Below are 17339 nucleotides of genomic sequence, written 5' to 3'. Positions count from 1 at the left end.
CGAAGAGTTGACTCTTTGGAAAAGACTCTGATGCTGGGAGGGATTGGAGGCAGGAGGAGAAGGGGATGATAGAGGATGAGATGGCTGGACAGCATCACCGACTCGATGGACATGAGTTTGGGTGAACTCCGGGAGCTGGTGATGGACAGGGAGGCCTGGTGTGCTGTGATTCATGGGGTCGCAAAGAGTCGGACATGACTGAGTGACTGAACTGAACTGAAGGTTAATGGAGAGTTGGGGACTATGGTCTTGCATATTAGCAATGATCTTTTTAAAATGCTACAAATTGGAATTATGTTTCCCCCTTTACTCTTTTCTGCCTTTTCTGTAATGATCAAGCCCTGTGTGCTTTGTCTATGCCCCAGACAGTCTCTGGTCAATTCAATAATTGTAGGAACACAGTCTAATCTACCTGGTCCACTCGGGACCTGTCCCTGGCCATTCTTTGGTCTTTTATAATACACTCTGTCTTTTATAATAAAAACGATGCTTATAAAATAATGGTACAACTTGGACTTAGAAACACAGAGCTTGGGTTCCAGTGTTGGCTTTGATATTTACTGGTTGTTTGACCAGGTAAGTCAGGCAATCTTTCTGAGCCTGTTTCCTTATCACTAAACTGAGGAGGACAGCGTTTATTTCAATTACCATAAGTTTGTCACGAGAAGTAGAAGAGATGAGTAAAGTGAATAAAGAAGTAGAAGTGATTAAAGTGAGCTTCAGTCACTAATTGAAGTTCATATGTTCTATCAAGTTCACTCGAAAACATCAATAATGGGGAAGTATTAGGTTTCAAACTTAATCGATATTGATTGACAAGCCACTTGTCTCAATTTCTTGATATTTCTTACATGTGAGAAATTAGGCATGAGTTTTACTTGGAGAAGAAAGAGGCTGTATTTTCATGTTTAGTAGCAAAATAGGTTGAAGAAAAGTCACACTACCATTGGGTAGTGTTGCATAATAGTATATCAAGCAGTATATCAGACCTAAATTAATAATACTATATTGTGTATTTGAAAACTGCTAAGACAGTAAATCTTCATCACAAGAAAAAAAATTTTTTATGTGACTATGGGTGGTGTCAGATGTTAATGAACTTATTGTGGTGATCATTTTGCAGTATATACAAATATGGGATCATTATGTCCTATGCATGTGCACTCAGGCGTGTCCGATTCTTTGCGACCTCACGGACTGTAGCCTGCCACACCTCTGTCCGTGAGATTGTCCCGGCAAGAATACTGGAGTGAGTTGCCACTTCCTCCTCCAGAGGAGCTTCCCGACTCAGGGACAGAACATGGGTTTCCTGCATTGCAGGCAGATTCTTTACCACTGAGCCAGCAGGGAAGCCCCGTTATGTTGTATACCTGACACTAATTATGCCTTAGTAAAAAATACTTCAAACCTATGCCAATTACATGTACTGTTTTGTCAAAAGGGACTGCATGAGCTGGTACAAGGTTACGGCGAAAACACTTTTCAAAAACATATAGACACAGACCCGAAGGGCAAAAATGTTCTCTGCAACAGTTGCAAGAGATAAGTGAAACTCATATGTTTACATTCACCTTGTGGTGAGTTGAGAAAGGATTTCTTATTACTCCTATTTTATCTTTAATAAGGTGGCAAGTAATTCCTATTCAACTGAACAATATGGTTGAAAGAAAATTCCAGAAGAATGTTGTCATATTAAAAAAAAATTAGAGAATTTAAAAAATATAGCCACAATAAAGGAAAAAGTCACAGTATAATTTTGTGAGGCACTGAGATTATTCTTCTGGTGATATTCAAGCCTTAAAACAGAACAGAGTGAACTAAAACCCCACTCCTGATGTCCCAGACATCCCCAGAGGCCCAGTTTACCTGTTAAACCAGTCGTCTGTGTATCTAGGGTATGGATAGGGATCATTGCTGCTGAAGTCGTAGCTCGCCTCAGCATTCTGCAAAACACAAGGTGCATCACCAGGTCATAAATCCAGAGCACGGGCATGAGAAGATGCTAAGAGACACAACTGTCTCATGTGGACGGTCTCTCACCCAGGGCTATGTCAACCTGCTTTCTGGACCAACCCTTGAAGAGTGATGGAGCAGGTGTGTGTCCATGGAGGTTTCCATCCTCTCCTGATATCCTCTTTTCCAAGCTCCCTCACCCCATCCTGTTCCAGGTTCTCAAAGTGTTAGCAAATTTGGGTTCTGTGCTACCCAGGACCATCTCCATTTTAAGTTGAGGGACCACTGTGGGTCAGTGGGGCTCACTTGGAGCCAAGACTCACATTAAGCTTCCCTGGACTGATGGCCAGAAGGTTCTAGTTCTCATGTCACAAGTGAGGAAGACTCTTGCTTTATGTAGAACTCATTCCCAGCTCCCAGCTTTGGGCCGACAGAGGCTTGTCTCCTTTACAATTACGAGTGTTAAACCCAAGACCCAAACACTGGCCACAATATCAACCTCATTTATTTACTCAACAAATATCATTGAGTCTAATATATACCAGGGGTTCCCTGGTAGCTCAGCTGGTAACCTGCAAGGCAGGAGACCCCGGTTTGATTCCTGGGTCTGGAAGATCCGCTGGAGGAGGGATAGGCTACCCACTCCAGTATTCTTGGACTTGCCTGGTGGCTCACACAGTAAAGAATCCACCTGCAATGCAGGAGACCTGGGTTCGATCCCTGGGCTGGGAAGATTCCCTGGAGAAGGAAATGACTACCCACTCCAGTGTTCTGGCCTAGAGAATTCCATGGACAGTCCACGGGGTGGCAAAGAGTTGGACACGACTGAGCCGCTTTCACTTTTCACTTTCATATACCAAGGACTTTTCCAAGGATGGGAATACAGTGGTGATATCCCTGCCCGCATGTAACTTACAGCCTAATGAGGGGGGACAGATATCAATCCAACAAGTAAATACAGGATTGCAAACAAGGGTCCTCTTAACCCTACAGGTTACAATGAGGAGTTTAAATTCTATGCAGTCCAGCACCTCCATTTTTCCCACTAAGAGTCTTGCCCCTCAGAAATCAATTATGTACTCACTTTATTTGTCTCTAAGTGATTTCATGTTTTAATTTTTTCCATCTCAGTCTTTTATTTTGGTCCATAATGGGAGATGGTCCCCTACCATCGGGTGGCTAATCCCGTCCTTTCTCCTTTCTGCCTTGTGGGTTGCCCAGGGATGCGGAGTTCCATGAAGCTCCTCTCTTCTCATCCCACCCTCCCTCCTTTGTTTTTGAGGTCTGCAACCAAGATCCCAGATGGTTTCCTGGTCCACAGTATCCACTTGGCTCGGAATCACTGGGTTAGGTGCGTATTCCAGCTTGGAAATGTCTCGATTCCAAGCCTCCCTGAGACATTTTCAGGAGTTGTGCCCTTTTATGAGACAAAACACTATAGTTTGTAATAGTGTTACATGATGTTTGCATGATGTTTTTAAGAGCAAATTGACCAGTTCCATGAGTCTGGGTTTCCATTTGTTGGAAGGCAAAGGACCATCAGTAGCTGGAACGACCTGAATTGTAATACTAATGTATTAAAATAAATGTGCTTGGGGCAGAAGTCACCTTGAAATTTGTTTAAAATTTTTTCATTTAAAAGTTTTTAGCTTTATTGAGGTATAACTGATACACAAAATATCCCATACATTTAACGTGTACATCTTGCTGAGTTTGGACATGTGTATATACTCACGACACCATCACCACAACCTAAGTACTCAACCTACCCATTACCTCCAAAAATGTCCTTGTGTTCTTTTTTTTGGTAAGAACATTTACCATGAAATCTATCCTCTGAACATATTTGATAGTATATAATACTGTATTGTTGACTGTTACATGACAGAGGTCTAGAATTTATTCTTTTGTGTAAAGGAAACATCATATTCATTGAAAAACAATTCCTCATTCCATTCAAAATTTGGACCAGTCATTGTATATTGGACACTGAACATGGCTATCTGTGTTCTAGAATCTAGGTCTTCCTTCAGTTCCTAGCTTTAGAGAGGATAACTTCCTGTCTCCACTGGCCATAATTATTGGCAGATACCCAAATCACCTGCATTCACTGTTAATATAATCCCATCTTTGGGAGACCCCCTCAGATTTGGCATATTTTTTTTTCTTTTCCTTGACTTTTCTTGAGCTAATTAGAGTCAGTTCTTTCAAGGGATACTATCTTAAAAGTAACTTCTTCCTCTTCCCTAAGTATGTTTGGTTACCTCTAAACTTCCCTGAATTTTTGAGTCAAGAGCATTCTTAGCTAAGGTTGGTGGAGTGGGAATATCAAGAGGAATACAAGGTAATAGTTTATCTTTTGGGTTTCAAAGCTGAGGTTGAAACTTTAAACAGTTGATTTGGAAGATTATTTGCTAAGCTTGGTTTTTTCCTATGTAAAAGAGATTAAAAGGCCCCAGCCTAAGGTGAGCTGAATGGAAAATTCATGGACTAGCCCTCCTGAGGCCCTCAGAGGGGATCCTGAGTGCTACCTCTCTCTTCTGAGCTGGGTTCCTGGAGTGGGAAGGGGATGCATTGGAATGTTGAACCTCAGAGAGGTCTGGGACTCATCCTAGGACAGTAGCCGAGGACCAGAAGCAGCTCTATGGGGTGTCTTAGTTGAGGGACTTGGGGTGGCCCCCCTCTGTGCTCTGTGATACACAGTGCAGAGCAGGAAGCAGTGGAATAATCTTGGGAGGCTGAGATTAGTGAGAACACGATGAGAGAACAGGCTGCCCCAGGAAGTCCAGGGGTCAGGACAGTGAGGATCCAGGGTTCAGAGAGAATATATGAGAAGGGATGACTGATGCCCGTGGGGTTGGGGCTGCAGCTGATGGTTCCAAGGTGAGGGGTGATGAGACATGAGCTCTAGGACCCCACCCCCTCTTCTTGATTCTGTGCTAGTCCTTTGAAGCTTGAGGGTGGAGGCAGGAGGGTGGGGGCACAACTTGAGCAGGACAATGTCAAATTTCTACCATCGGTAGAATAGCTTGTTGGATAGAAATTAACTTCCACTAGAGGAAAAATAAAGTCAGGATTTTCTGCACTTTTGTGTTTGCTGCCTAAGCAGCTGACCCATTTCTCCAGGTTTCTCACTCACAATTGTCTCCCGAGGTCTGGGCTGAGGTCTTTGGCTCTAAGTCTTGGTTCTGGAGGAAATGGCTTGCCATGAGGTGAGTTTGGGGCAGAGGGAGGAACTGGAGAATTCTGACAACAGAGTTTGATTCTGAGAAGCCACAGACTCTGAGACCACTTTTATAGCAAGAAGAAAGACCATGTATTATCTGAGGTCAGCTTCACCTCTGAAGGTTGAAATGGACAAAGATATAGGAACTTTAATTTGTTGTCTTTACAATTAATTTGATGACTAATGCTAATTCCTTGTGTAATAGTCTATGCTGAGACTGCGTATTAAGGAAGGCAAACAGTTGTTTTTGTTTGGTCATGTATTTTCTGGCTAAAAGTCAAATGGTTTATAGCAAGAAAGGCTGAGCAACTTTTTGCAAGAGTTCTGTTTATAATTTTATAGCCCAAACTGAATCATTTATTGATCTGAACTACAGTGTTGTCATCCATAAAATTGTCTGTGTATAGGAATAAATTAAACTGGCCTTGGATTATACTGGAATTTTCTAAAATATCCATTAACATGGATGTTTGGGAGGAAGTAGAGTCTCTGTAGATTTAATACTTGGGAATTCAAGGCTAAGCCAGAAGTTTGTTTTGGTTTGAATTCTGTAACATTGTCCAAAAATACATTAGTCTATTTTCCTTTAGAAAATACTAGCTGTTTAGTGAACATAATTTAATCATTGATGATTCAGGCTCAGGCTGATTCACAGTCACCATTAAGAGTAACATGGTGGAGAAAGTTGGAAGACTGGGTTGAATCCAAAATGACCTCAGGGCATCTCTGCAAGTTATTTCTGGAAGAAACTTCTGATAATGGCTCATTTATTCTTTAAGAGTTGAGTGCAGGGGAAAAAATACATCCAGTAATTAGTTATCTAAGTCTTAGTTTCTGAATACTTGAATGCATAGTCAGAAAACAATGCTAGATTGTTCAGATGCTTGTTATGTCTGACCCTTCACGACCCGATGGACTGTAGCCCACCAGGCTCCTCTGTCCAAGGGAATTTTCCAGGCAAGATACTGGAGTGGGTTGCCATTTCCTACTCTATGGGATTTTCCCAACCCAGGGATCTAACCCTCACCTCTTACATCTCCTGCATTGGCAGGTGGCTTCTTTACCACTTGCACCACCTGGATAGCCCCAATAATAGATTGTTGCTGTTCAGTCACTCAGTCATGTCTGACTCTTTGTGACCCCATGGACTTCATGCAGCACACCAGGCTTCCCTGCCCTTCACCATCTCCCGGAGCTTGCTCAAACTCTTGTCCATCCAGTTGATGATGCCATTCAACTATCTCGTCCTCTGCTGTCCCCTTCTCCTCCTACCTTCTATCTTTTTCCAGCACCAGGGTCTTTCCCAATGAGTCAGTCAGTTCTTCGCATCAGGTGGCCAAAGTATTGGAGTTTCAGCTTCAGCATCAGTCCTTCCAATGAATATTCAGGACTGATTTCCTTTAGGATTGACTGGTTTGACCTCCTTGCAGTCCAAGGCAGGGACTCTTAAGAGTCTTGAACACCATAATTCAAAAGCATCAATTATTTGGCACTCAGCCTTCTTTATGGTCCAACTTTCACATCTATACATGACTACTGGAAAAATCACAGCTTTCACTATATGGACCTTTGTAAGTAAAGTAATGTTTCTGCTTTTTAATATGTTGTCTAGGTTTGTCATAGCTTTTTTTCCAAGGAGCAAGTGTCTTTTAATTTTCATGGTTGCAGTCACCATCTGCAGTGAGTTTGGAGCACAAAAAATATTAGATTAGCTCTCAGAAAAGAAATTTAATAATTACAGGTTTGCCTGTTTACACTGTGCATTTTGCATAAGATTGGTTTGCCTGCCCTCTTGGCTTAGTAAGGACAAAGGACTTCCAAGTTTCACAAAATCTTCTGACCCCATTATATCTGAGGTACTGCCGTTAAAGGCATGTCTGATGCTTGGGCTGGTCTCACCATGGAAGCTGGTGGTGGGCCTGGTAGCAACCATGTCTGAATTGCTTTAACATTTTCAGAGAAGCTTCTGAGACCTTTGAGACTGAACTCAGTTCTGGCACGGCCACCCTGACCTCCCATTCTGGACTCTACCTGCTCTGGGACCATTGGATTTTCCTTGTTGGGTTGTACAAGTGGATGTGTCTGCAGGTGTCAGCTTGGAGTAGGGGAAGGAAAAGAGGCATTAAATCAGACAGGTTTGGTTTTGAACCAGGCTATTTGGTCATGGCAATATTCATAGTTTCTGGAAACTGAAATTTTCCTCATCTTTAAAATGCATATGACAAAATGGTAACTGTTTATTGCTATGAGGGTAAAAGGGAGGAAGGAAGGGATATGAGCCAGGAAGCACCCTATGGATGACCTCACACTTCTGCTTTTATCATCTGTTTTAGCTTCTTTTAGCATCTATGTCAAAAGTCACAAAATATGACTCCTGAGCCACATTCAGCCCACCACTTGTTTTTCTAAATAAAGTTTTATTGAAACATAATTATGTTCATTTGCTTATGGGTTGCATATGGCTGTTTTCACACTGTAACAGCAGATTTAAGTAGTTGTGACAGAAGCCTACAAATCTTAAAATATTTACTATCTTTTACAGAAAGAATTTGCCTGCATGAATCACAGTCTTGTCATGGAGAAGGGGCTTGTGTAATTCAATGAAGCTATGAACCATGCTGTGCAGGGCCACCCAAGACAGATGGACATAGGACCATTCTGACAAATTGTGGTCCACTGGAGGAGGAAATGGCAATCCACTCCAGTATTCTTGCCAGGAGAACCTCATGAACAGTATGAAAAGGCAAAAAGGTATGACACTGGAAGATGAGCCCCCAGGTTGGAAGGTGCCCAATATGCTACTGGTGAAGAGTGGAGAGAAATTACTAATAGCTCCAGAAAGAATGAAGCAGCTTGGCTGAAGAGGAAATGATGCCCAGTTGTGGATGTGTCTGGCAATGAAAGTAAAGTCCAATGCTGTAAAGAACAATGTTGTATAGAACTTGGATTGTTAGGTCCATGAATCAAGATAAATTGGATGTGGTCAAGCAGGAGATGGCAAGATTGAACACTGACATCTTAGGAATTAGTGAACTAAAATGGATGGGAATGGGTAAATTTAATTCAGATGACCATTACATCTACTACACAGACAAGAATCTCATAGAAGAAATGGACTAACTCTTATAGTCAACAAAAGAGTTCAAAATGCAGTCCTTGGATGCAACCTCAAAAATGACAGAATGATTTTGATTCATTTCCAAGGCAAACCATCTCAACATCACAGTATTCTGGGTCTATGACCCAACCACTGATGCCAAAGAAGCTGAAGCTGACCAAGCTGACCATGAAAGCCTACGACATCTTTTAGAACTAACACAAAAATAATATCCTAAAAAAAGAGTCCTTTCATCACAGGAAATTGGGATATAAAAGTAGGAAGTTGAGAGATACTCAGAAGAACAGGCAAGTTTGGCCTTGGAGTACAAAATGAAACATGGCAAAGGATAACAGAGTTTTGTCAAGAGAACATCCTGGCCATAGCAAACATGCTTTTCCAACACCTCAAGACATGACTCTACACATGGACATCACCAAATGGTTAATACTGAAATCAGATTGGTTATGTTATTTGCAGCCAAAGATAGGCTCTATACAGTCAGCAAAAACAAGACCTGGAGCTGACTGTGGCTCAGATCATCAGCTGCTTATTGCAAAATTCAGGCTTAAACTGAAGAAAGTAGAGAAAACCACTAGGCCATTCAGGTATGACCTTAACCAAATCCCTTATGATTATACAGTAGGGGTGAAAAGTAGATTCAAGGGATGATATCTGATAGATAATGTGCCTGAAGAACTATGGACAGAGGTTCATAAAACTGTGCAGGAGATGGTGACCAAAACCAGCCCCAAGAAAAAGAAATGCAAGGCAAGGTGTTGTCCGAGGAGGCCTTACAAATGGCCAAGAAAAGAAGAAAAGCAAAAGGCAAGAGAGAGAGGGAAAGATAGACCCAAATGAATGCAGAGTTCCAGAAAATAGCAAGGAGAGATAAGAAGGCCTTTTAAAATGAACAACACAAAGAAATAGAGGAAAACAATAGAATGGGAAAGACTAGAGATCTCTTCAGGAAAATTGGAGATAACAAGGGAATATTTCATGCAAGTATGGGCAAAATAAAGGACAGAAATGGTAAGGACCTAACAGAAGCACAAGAGATTAAGAAGAGGTGGCATGAATACACAGAAGAACCATACAAAAAAGGTCTTAATGACCTGGATAACCATGATGGTGTGATCACTCACCTAGAGCTGAGCATCTTAGAGTGTGAATTCAAGTGGGCCTTAGGAAGCATCACTATGAGCAAAGCTAGTGGAGGTGATGGGATTCTAGGTGAGTAGTTAAAATTCTAAAAGATGATGCTGTTAAAGTGCTACACTTAATATGCCAGCAAATTTGCAAAACTCAGCAGTGGCCACAGAACTGGAAAAGGTCAATTTTCATTCCAATCCTAAAGAAGAGCAATGCCAAAGAATGTTCCAATGACTACACAATTGCATTCATTTCACATGCTAGCAAGGTTGTGCTCAAAATCCTTCAAGCCCTAGCTTGTACGTGAACTGAGAACTTCCAGATGTACTAACTGGGTTTCGAAGAGGCAGAGGAACCAGGGATCAAATTGCCAACATTTGATGGATCATGGAGAAAGCAAGAGATTTCCAGAAAAATATCTACTTCTGCTTAATTGATTATGCTAAAGGCTTTGACTTTGTGGATCACAATAAACTGAAGAATTAAGAGATGGGACCAGACGACCTTACTTGTCTCCTGAGAAATCTATCTGGGGATCAAGAAGCTATAGTTAGAACAGGATCTGGAACAATGGAATGGTTCCAAATAGGGAAAGAAGTATGACAAGGCTGTATATTGTCACCCTGCTTACTTAACGTCTATGCAGAGTACATCGTGCAAAATGCTGGCCTGGATGAATCACAAGCTGGAACCAAGATTGCTGGGAGAAATATCAATACACTCACATATGCAGATGACACTCTTCTAATGGCAGAAAGCGAAGAGGAACTAAAGAGCCTGCTGATGAAGGTGAAAGCGGAGAGTGAAAAAGCTGGCTTAAAACTCAGCATTCAAAAAATTAAGATCATGGCATCAGGTCCCATCACTTTATGGCAAATAGAAGGGAGAAAAGTGGAAGCAGTGACAGATTTCATTTTTTGGGCTCCAAAATCACTGTGGACAGTGATTTTGGCTATGAAATTAAAAGATACTTGCTCCTTGGAAGGAAAGCTAAGACATACCCAGACAGTGTATTAAAAAGCAGAGACATCACCTTGCCGGCAAAGGTCCCTAGAGTCAAAGTTCCCCAGAAGGAGGTGCTGTTTTGCAACTCACCCACCGGTAGGGGGAGCTTTTTTTTTTTTTCAATTTCACAAGAACGCAGGTAAGGACTAGAATGTGTTTGAGCCACAGCAAGAAATACTTCTGTCTAGTTACAGTCATGTATAAGCCAAGAGCGCAGAGGAATTGTACCAGGGATACAATGCGTCCCTGTGAGATGTCAGGTAATTCCAGACTCAAATAATATCTCACGCAGTGAGAGTTTGTGCTAATGGTACATCATGGCATATGATTAGTCGCCAGTGTAATTTCGCAGCAATAGGCACTCAGAACAAGAGCGTGGGTTGCATTTGTCCCTTTATTCTGGCTTGCTCTTTTCTCTCAAGGCATTTAACCACATAACCCAGCTAGGAGCTGGTAACAGTATCAGCTGAAATTGCTCTGTGCTTAGGGACTAATGAGACAGGAGCAAGCTTCCCAGATAGACTCCCAAACTGCAACCTTATCGTCCTAGAACAAAGCTCATCTGTATGGAAATTGAGCAGAAAAGTGCCCAGTCCACTAGAGTCTGGAGAATTTTGCTCTGCGCCTTCTTGCACCTGATGTGGTCACGTTGGAAATTTTCCAATGGTGCATATTTGAATTTTCCTCAATTCATTCTCCCACATGCACTGGTTTAACGATCATGTTCAGCTCACTTTTGACTGAAACCAACATTAAAGAGATTTATGTATATCTTAAGTCTAGCAGTAAAACTTTATGAAATTTAACATTTCTCTAGCACTCAAAAAAATTTTTTAAAAGGTGAATAGTCAGAAAATTGTTGGAAATCTTCTATACTCTGAAGATTTCCAGAGTCATGTGTTTTTCCAGTGACAGAATGTTCTGTATGGATTAGACACTTCCTACTATCACCAGGAGATTTCAGCAGCATGTTGACCTATTCACTGGACTATGCGCTGGAGTAGGAGATGGCAACTCACTCCAGTATTCTTGCCTGGAGAATCCCATGGAAAGAGGAGCCTGGTGGGCCACAGTCCATGGGGTCGCAAAGAGTTGGACACAACTGAAGTGAATTAGCATGGCATGGACTATGCTCCAGGTAAGAGGAATGTAGGTCCAAGCCATGTCTGAACCATTGTGCTTTTTAGTTTCCAAAGCTGTGCAGTTCCATCCTTTGGTCCTAATGTCACTCTTAAAAATTTTTTTTTAATTATTTATTTGGCTGTGGTGTGTCTTAGTTCATGCAAGACCTAGCTCCTCGACCAGGGCTCGAACCTGGGCCCCCTGTGTCAGGAGTGTGGAGTCTTAACCACTGAATCACCAGGGAAGTCCCCCTAATGTTACTCCTATTGGCAGATGTAAGGGAGGTTCTGGCCACAAAATATGCTGTGCTGTGCTTAGTCGTTCAGTCTAAGCTGTTCAGTTGTTCAGTCTAGTCATCCCCTCTGTCCATGGGGATTCTCCAGGCAAGAATATTGGAGGCGGTTGCCATGCCCTTCTCCAGGGAATCTTCCCAACCCAGAGATCAAACCCAGGTCTCCTGCATTGCAGGAGGATTCTTTACCATCTGAGCCACCAGGAAAGCCCAAGAATGGTGGAGTGGATATCCTATCCCTTCTCCAGGGGATCTTCCTGACCCAGAAATCGAACTGCGGTCTTCTGCATTGCAGGCATATTCTTTACCAGCTGAGCTACAAGGGAAGCCTGCACTAAAGATAAGAAGAGATAATCATAATATTAATTCCTAATGGCTAACATAGCACCCTAAGTTCATGCTGCTGCTGCTGCTAAGTAGCTTCAGTTGTGTCCGACTCTGTGCGACCCCACAGACGGCAGTCTACTAGGCTCCCCCGTCCCTGGGATTCTCCAGGCAAGAACACTGGAGTGGGTTGACATGTCCTTCTCCAATGTATGAAAGTGAAAAGTGAAAGTGAAGTCGCTCAGTTGTGTCCGACTCTTAGTGACCCCACGGACTGCAGCCTACCAGGCTCCTCCGTCCATGGGATTTTCCAGGCAAGAGTACTGGAGTAGGGTGCCATTGCCTTCCCCACCCTAAGTTCATAGAGTGCCTTTACGTTTTTCAAAGGACTTTAAGTTCTCTTACTTTATTTAACATGCTCCAAAACTCTGTAGGGTAGGGGAGCAGATATACTGACGGCAGAAGTGGGTCTGTTACTATCTCTAAGACACACTCAAGGCAGCACCTCTGGATGGTCCTTTAGCAGTGTCTCTGCCTGCTCATGCCTTCTTTCTCTCCTCTCAATGCTTTAGAAGGTCTATGAAGCCTGTCCCAGGCTAGATTGAGGCTAGTTCCCACACATGAATTTTAATAGCTCCCTAAAAGCAAGAATTCCTGGGGCTGACCTGAGGAGAAGAAGGAGAGGAGAAGCTGCCACTCATTGGAATAAATCTCCAAGAGCTGACTCTGCCCAGGGTCCAACACTTGTTTGGAAAAAATTTATATCTTTTTTTTTCACCAGCTGCCAAATCAAAATTAGTCTTTCCTTCAATTGTGGGTGTAGACTGCGAGTCACAATATTACTAGCAGGACCTGCAAGTTTGTCACTAATATGTACTTTCCTACCAGGTTATAACTGTTGTAGATTTGCTGAAATATCTTTTCTACTCACTCATATCTGGCACTAGATTTTTTTTTTAATATAGTACATATATAAAGAAGGATACACATTACCACGTCACAAAAGTGTATTTTAAATCTTTTGAAAACTGTTTCAGTATAATTGCTTTTCCTTGATTATCCTATGGATTTTATCTTATGCATTTAAAATACTCCTGAATATGAGAAGAAAGACACACTGTCTACCTCGATAGGTGGTATGCAAATGGGTGTAATCTTTTTGAAGAGAAATTGGCAATATCTATCAGAATAAAAGATGCACAGACTTTTTGATCCAGGAATCCCACCTGTAAGAATCTATCCTAATTTAGAAAGATGCCCCTATATGTGAGACAGTGAAAGAGACATGAGATAAAGAACAGATTTTTGGACTCTGTGGGAGAAGGCGAGGGTGGGATGGTTTGAGAGAATAGCACTGAAACATGTTTATGACCATATGTGAAACAGATCGCCAGTCCAGGTTTGATGCATGATACAGGGTACTCAGGGCTGGTGTACTGGGACGACCCTGAGGGATGGGATGGGGAGGGAGGTGGGAGGGGGGTTCAGGATGGGGGACACATGTATACCCATGGCTGATTCAGGTCAATGTATGGCAAAAACCATTACAATATTGTAAAGTAACTAGCCTCCAATTAAAATTAATTAATTAATAAAAAAAGAATCTATCCTAACGGTATGAAGTGAAGTGAAGTGAAAGTTGCTCAGTAGTGTCCAACTCTTTGTGACCCCATGGACTGTACAGTCCATGGAACTCTCTAGGCCAGAATACTGGAGTGGGTGGCCTATCCTTTCTCCAGCGGATCTTCCCAACCCAGGAATCAAACTGGGGTCTCCCACATTGCAGGCAGATTCTTTACCAACTGAGCTATCAGGAAAGCCCCGGATGTATATACCCTAACAGCATACTTGTATGTATATGAAAGATTCGAATTTTTAAGTGTGTTCATGGCAGCATGATTGTAAAAGTGAAAACCCAGAAATGGCTTCTGTCCCACATGAGGGATCACCTACATCAGTGACGGTGCAGCCACACAATGCAAAACTGCAGTTCCAGCAAAGAACAAGGGAAATGACCTGCAAGGTATTATTCCTTCCCATAATGTTAAATGAAAAAGGCAATGTGTAGAAAAGAGTGTGTGGTGAGCCCCCATGAGCACAGAAGAGGAAAAATATACTTGATAATAAATGCATAAATAAAGATAGATAAAAGCTCTTTTATTCTATTTTGTGTCTAGAGGGAGGCACAGGGGTGGAAGAGATTTCATTGCATAACCTATTGTTCTGTGTATTTTGGGGCATGATAATAACAATACGAAGGTAATAAGAAAAAGGTAACACATGTTGAGTGCTTATTTTGTGCAAAGGAATCTTTCAGATTCTTTACTCATCCTGTGATGTCCTCACGTGATGGTACCCTTGTTATCAATCACATCCTCTGAGCAAGGAGACTGCATGAGACATGGAGGGGTTGAGTATTTCACCTGAGGCCACACAGGTGGAAAGGGCGCAGAGCAGGGACTTAGACCAGGCAGCCTGGTCCCAGAGGCCTCCCTGCTAACTTCTCTGTCTTGCCTCTGCATTAGAATCATAATGTCGCATTCTCCACGTGTTGTTTAAAAGAAAAACAACCCGCAGATAAAAATGAATCATTTAGTGGGTTTATTCCCTAAAATGTCAATGGGCCAACCTGTCCAAATCCAAGTGTATGAACATAACAATTTAACCCCCACCCTGGGACACCCCTCACTAGAGAGCTACATTGTCTGATCCATTCATTTGATAACAGCATGATTTTATTTAGTGAATTTTTCTTTTCCAAGGCCTTAAGCCAACAAATGTGCCTTCAAAGAGAAAGCTAATTCCCCTGATTTTGACTGCAAGGTCCAACCTGTTTTGAATTTTTCTGTTGATTATATTGTTCCTCTTAGAAGTAGGAAAACAAACATCACCCTATGTACAGACAAATCACATCGATGTCTGGATTCCCCAGAAATTGAAATCTTGGAAATACTTCCTTTTATCTCCCAGAGCCTCTTCAGCACTAGTTGGTGGCCCTTGGATTTCTGGGCTCAACTTGAATATCATTGGCTGATATCGGTATTCTTTGAGATGCTTGTGCATGGTGGCTTCGCTAACATGGCATTGCAGAATTTGACTGTGACTTCTTGCAAAACACTCCTTCGATCCCTCTTACCACGCCAGCGACAAGTCTCCATAAAGAGTGCCCTTGTCTTTAATATCATCCTATTCCTGGCTAATCCGTCTTCTTATCTGACAGAGGCAAGCGTTGGCAGGCAGCAACATCCTTCTTGAGTTGCTCTCACTGTATTTATTTTGACAGATACTTCTATTTATGTCGAGGGATATTGGTTGTTTTTCTATATATTTGAAATAGTGATTTATAGTTTCTCTTTAAAATACATCCATTTGTGAAAAAAGTGAGTCAATTTAAGGAAGAAAGCTAGGTAAATAATAGCACTGAGAGCAAAAAATTGTGAAAGTGTGTTATGACTGGTGGATGGTTAGGAAACACTGGAATAAAGCAAAGGTGATATTTATGGCTTGGACTTCTCCAGTTGTCAGCAGAGTCATCCCTAGGAGTGGCTGGACAATTGAGTATCTGTTTGGGGTATTTGAAGGAGCCATGGGAAAAACTTCCTGTCTTTAAATTTCAGCCTTGTCAATTGTCATTTCAATGAGAATTCAATCCTTGACATTTTGTAGACTGTTGGCCTTCAAAGGTCTTCAGTCATTCATGCATTTATTTTTTCATGGGACACACTTATGCTTATTGAGTACCAACTGCTTGCCACCCTGCTTATTTATATTGTCACCCTGCTTATTTAACTTATATGCAGAGTACACCATGAGAAACGCTGGGCTGGTTGAAGCACAAACTAGAATCAAGATTGCCGGGAGAAATATCAATAACCTCAGATATGCAGATGACACCACCCTTATGGCAGAAAGTGAAGAAGAACTAAAGAGCCTCTTGATGAAAGTGAAGGAGGAGAGTGAAAAAGTTGGCTTAAAGCTCAGCATTCAGAAAACTAAGATCATGGCTTCCGGTCCCGTCACTTCACGGCAAATAGATGGAGAAACATTGGAAACAGTGTCAGACTTTATTTTTTTGGGCTCCAAAATCACTGCAGATGGTGGCTGCAGCCATGAAATTAAAAGACACTTACTCCTTGGAAGGAAAGTTATGACCAACCTAGACAGCATATTAAAAAGCAGAGACATACTTTGCCAACAAAGGTCCATCTAGTCAAGGCTATGGTTTTTGCAGTAGTCATGTATGGATGTGAGAGTTGGACTATAAAGAAAGCTGAGCACCAAAGAATTGATGCTTTTGAATTGTGGTGTTGGATAAGACTCTTGAGAATTCCTTAGACTGCAAGGAGATCCAACCAGTCCCATCCTAAAGGAGATCAGTCCTAAAGATTCATTGGAAGGACTGAAGCTAAAGCTGAAACTCCAATACTTTGGCCACCTGATGTGAAGAACTGACTCATTGCAAAAGACCCTGATGCTGGGAAAGATTGAAGGCAGGAGGAGAAGGGGACGACAGAGGATGAGATGGTTGGATGGCATCACTGACTCAATGGACATGAGTTTGAGTCAACTCCGGGAGTTGGTGATGGACAGGGAGGCCTAGTGTGCTGCAGTCCCTGGGGTCGCAAAGAGTTAGACACGACTGAGTAACTGAACTGAACTGAACTGACTGAACCGCTTGCCAGGCATTGTGTGATAGCAAGCTCCCACGGGGGAGGAAGATGTCCTTGACTGGGGTATCTTGCCTTTAGCCCCCATGAGCTGAGGGTCCAGTGAACTTACCAGCTAACAGTGGTTCTCAACTCAGGCTGCTCAACAGAATAGCTTGGGGAGCCTTCAGGAATATAAATACTTGAGTGATCCCTAGATTTGTATTTAATTGATGTTGGGTGGAGCTTGGGCACCAGTAGTTAAAAAAAAAAATGTTAAAACTCGTCAGGTGATTCTGTTAAGCCAAGATGGAGAACCACTGAGCTAACACCTTGTTCACCATTCTATTTCCTGCCTTCCTGCTGCGTAAAGTGCCATCTGTGGACCAGAAGTACTGATATCATCAGAGAATGTGTTAGAATTGTAGGGTTTCAGGCTGCACCCCAGACTGGCACAATCTGAATCTGCATTTTAGCAGGAGCTTTGGGGAATTCATGTGTGCACCTTGATTCTTTTGTTTA

The 17339-nt window shown here is 42.2% G+C and overlaps 1 protein-coding gene across 2 annotated transcripts in view; it reads right to left on the bottom strand.

Annotated features, from left to right (window-relative positions):
* The window catches only part of PCSK2 (proprotein convertase subtilisin/kexin type 2), a 241550-nt gene that overhangs the window by 51642 nt on the left and 172569 nt on the right, over positions 1-17339 (bottom strand). For both annotated transcript variants that reach the window (XM_055544038.1, XM_055544039.1), the window contains one exon: positions 1867-1943. In XM_055544038.1, the coding sequence (XP_055400013.1) occupies positions 1867-1943 (77 nt within the window). The remainder of the gene's footprint in view (positions 1-1866; positions 1944-17339) is intronic.

Source organism: Bubalus kerabau, chromosome 13 (genome assembly GCF_029407905.1).
Source record: "Bubalus kerabau isolate K-KA32 ecotype Philippines breed swamp buffalo chromosome 13, PCC_UOA_SB_1v2, whole genome shotgun sequence".
NCBI classification, from domain to species: domain Eukaryota; kingdom Metazoa; phylum Chordata; class Mammalia; order Artiodactyla; family Bovidae; genus Bubalus; species Bubalus kerabau.
Note: the sequence above shows the minus strand (reverse complement) of the source record. Positions and strands in the feature narration are given on the sequence as shown.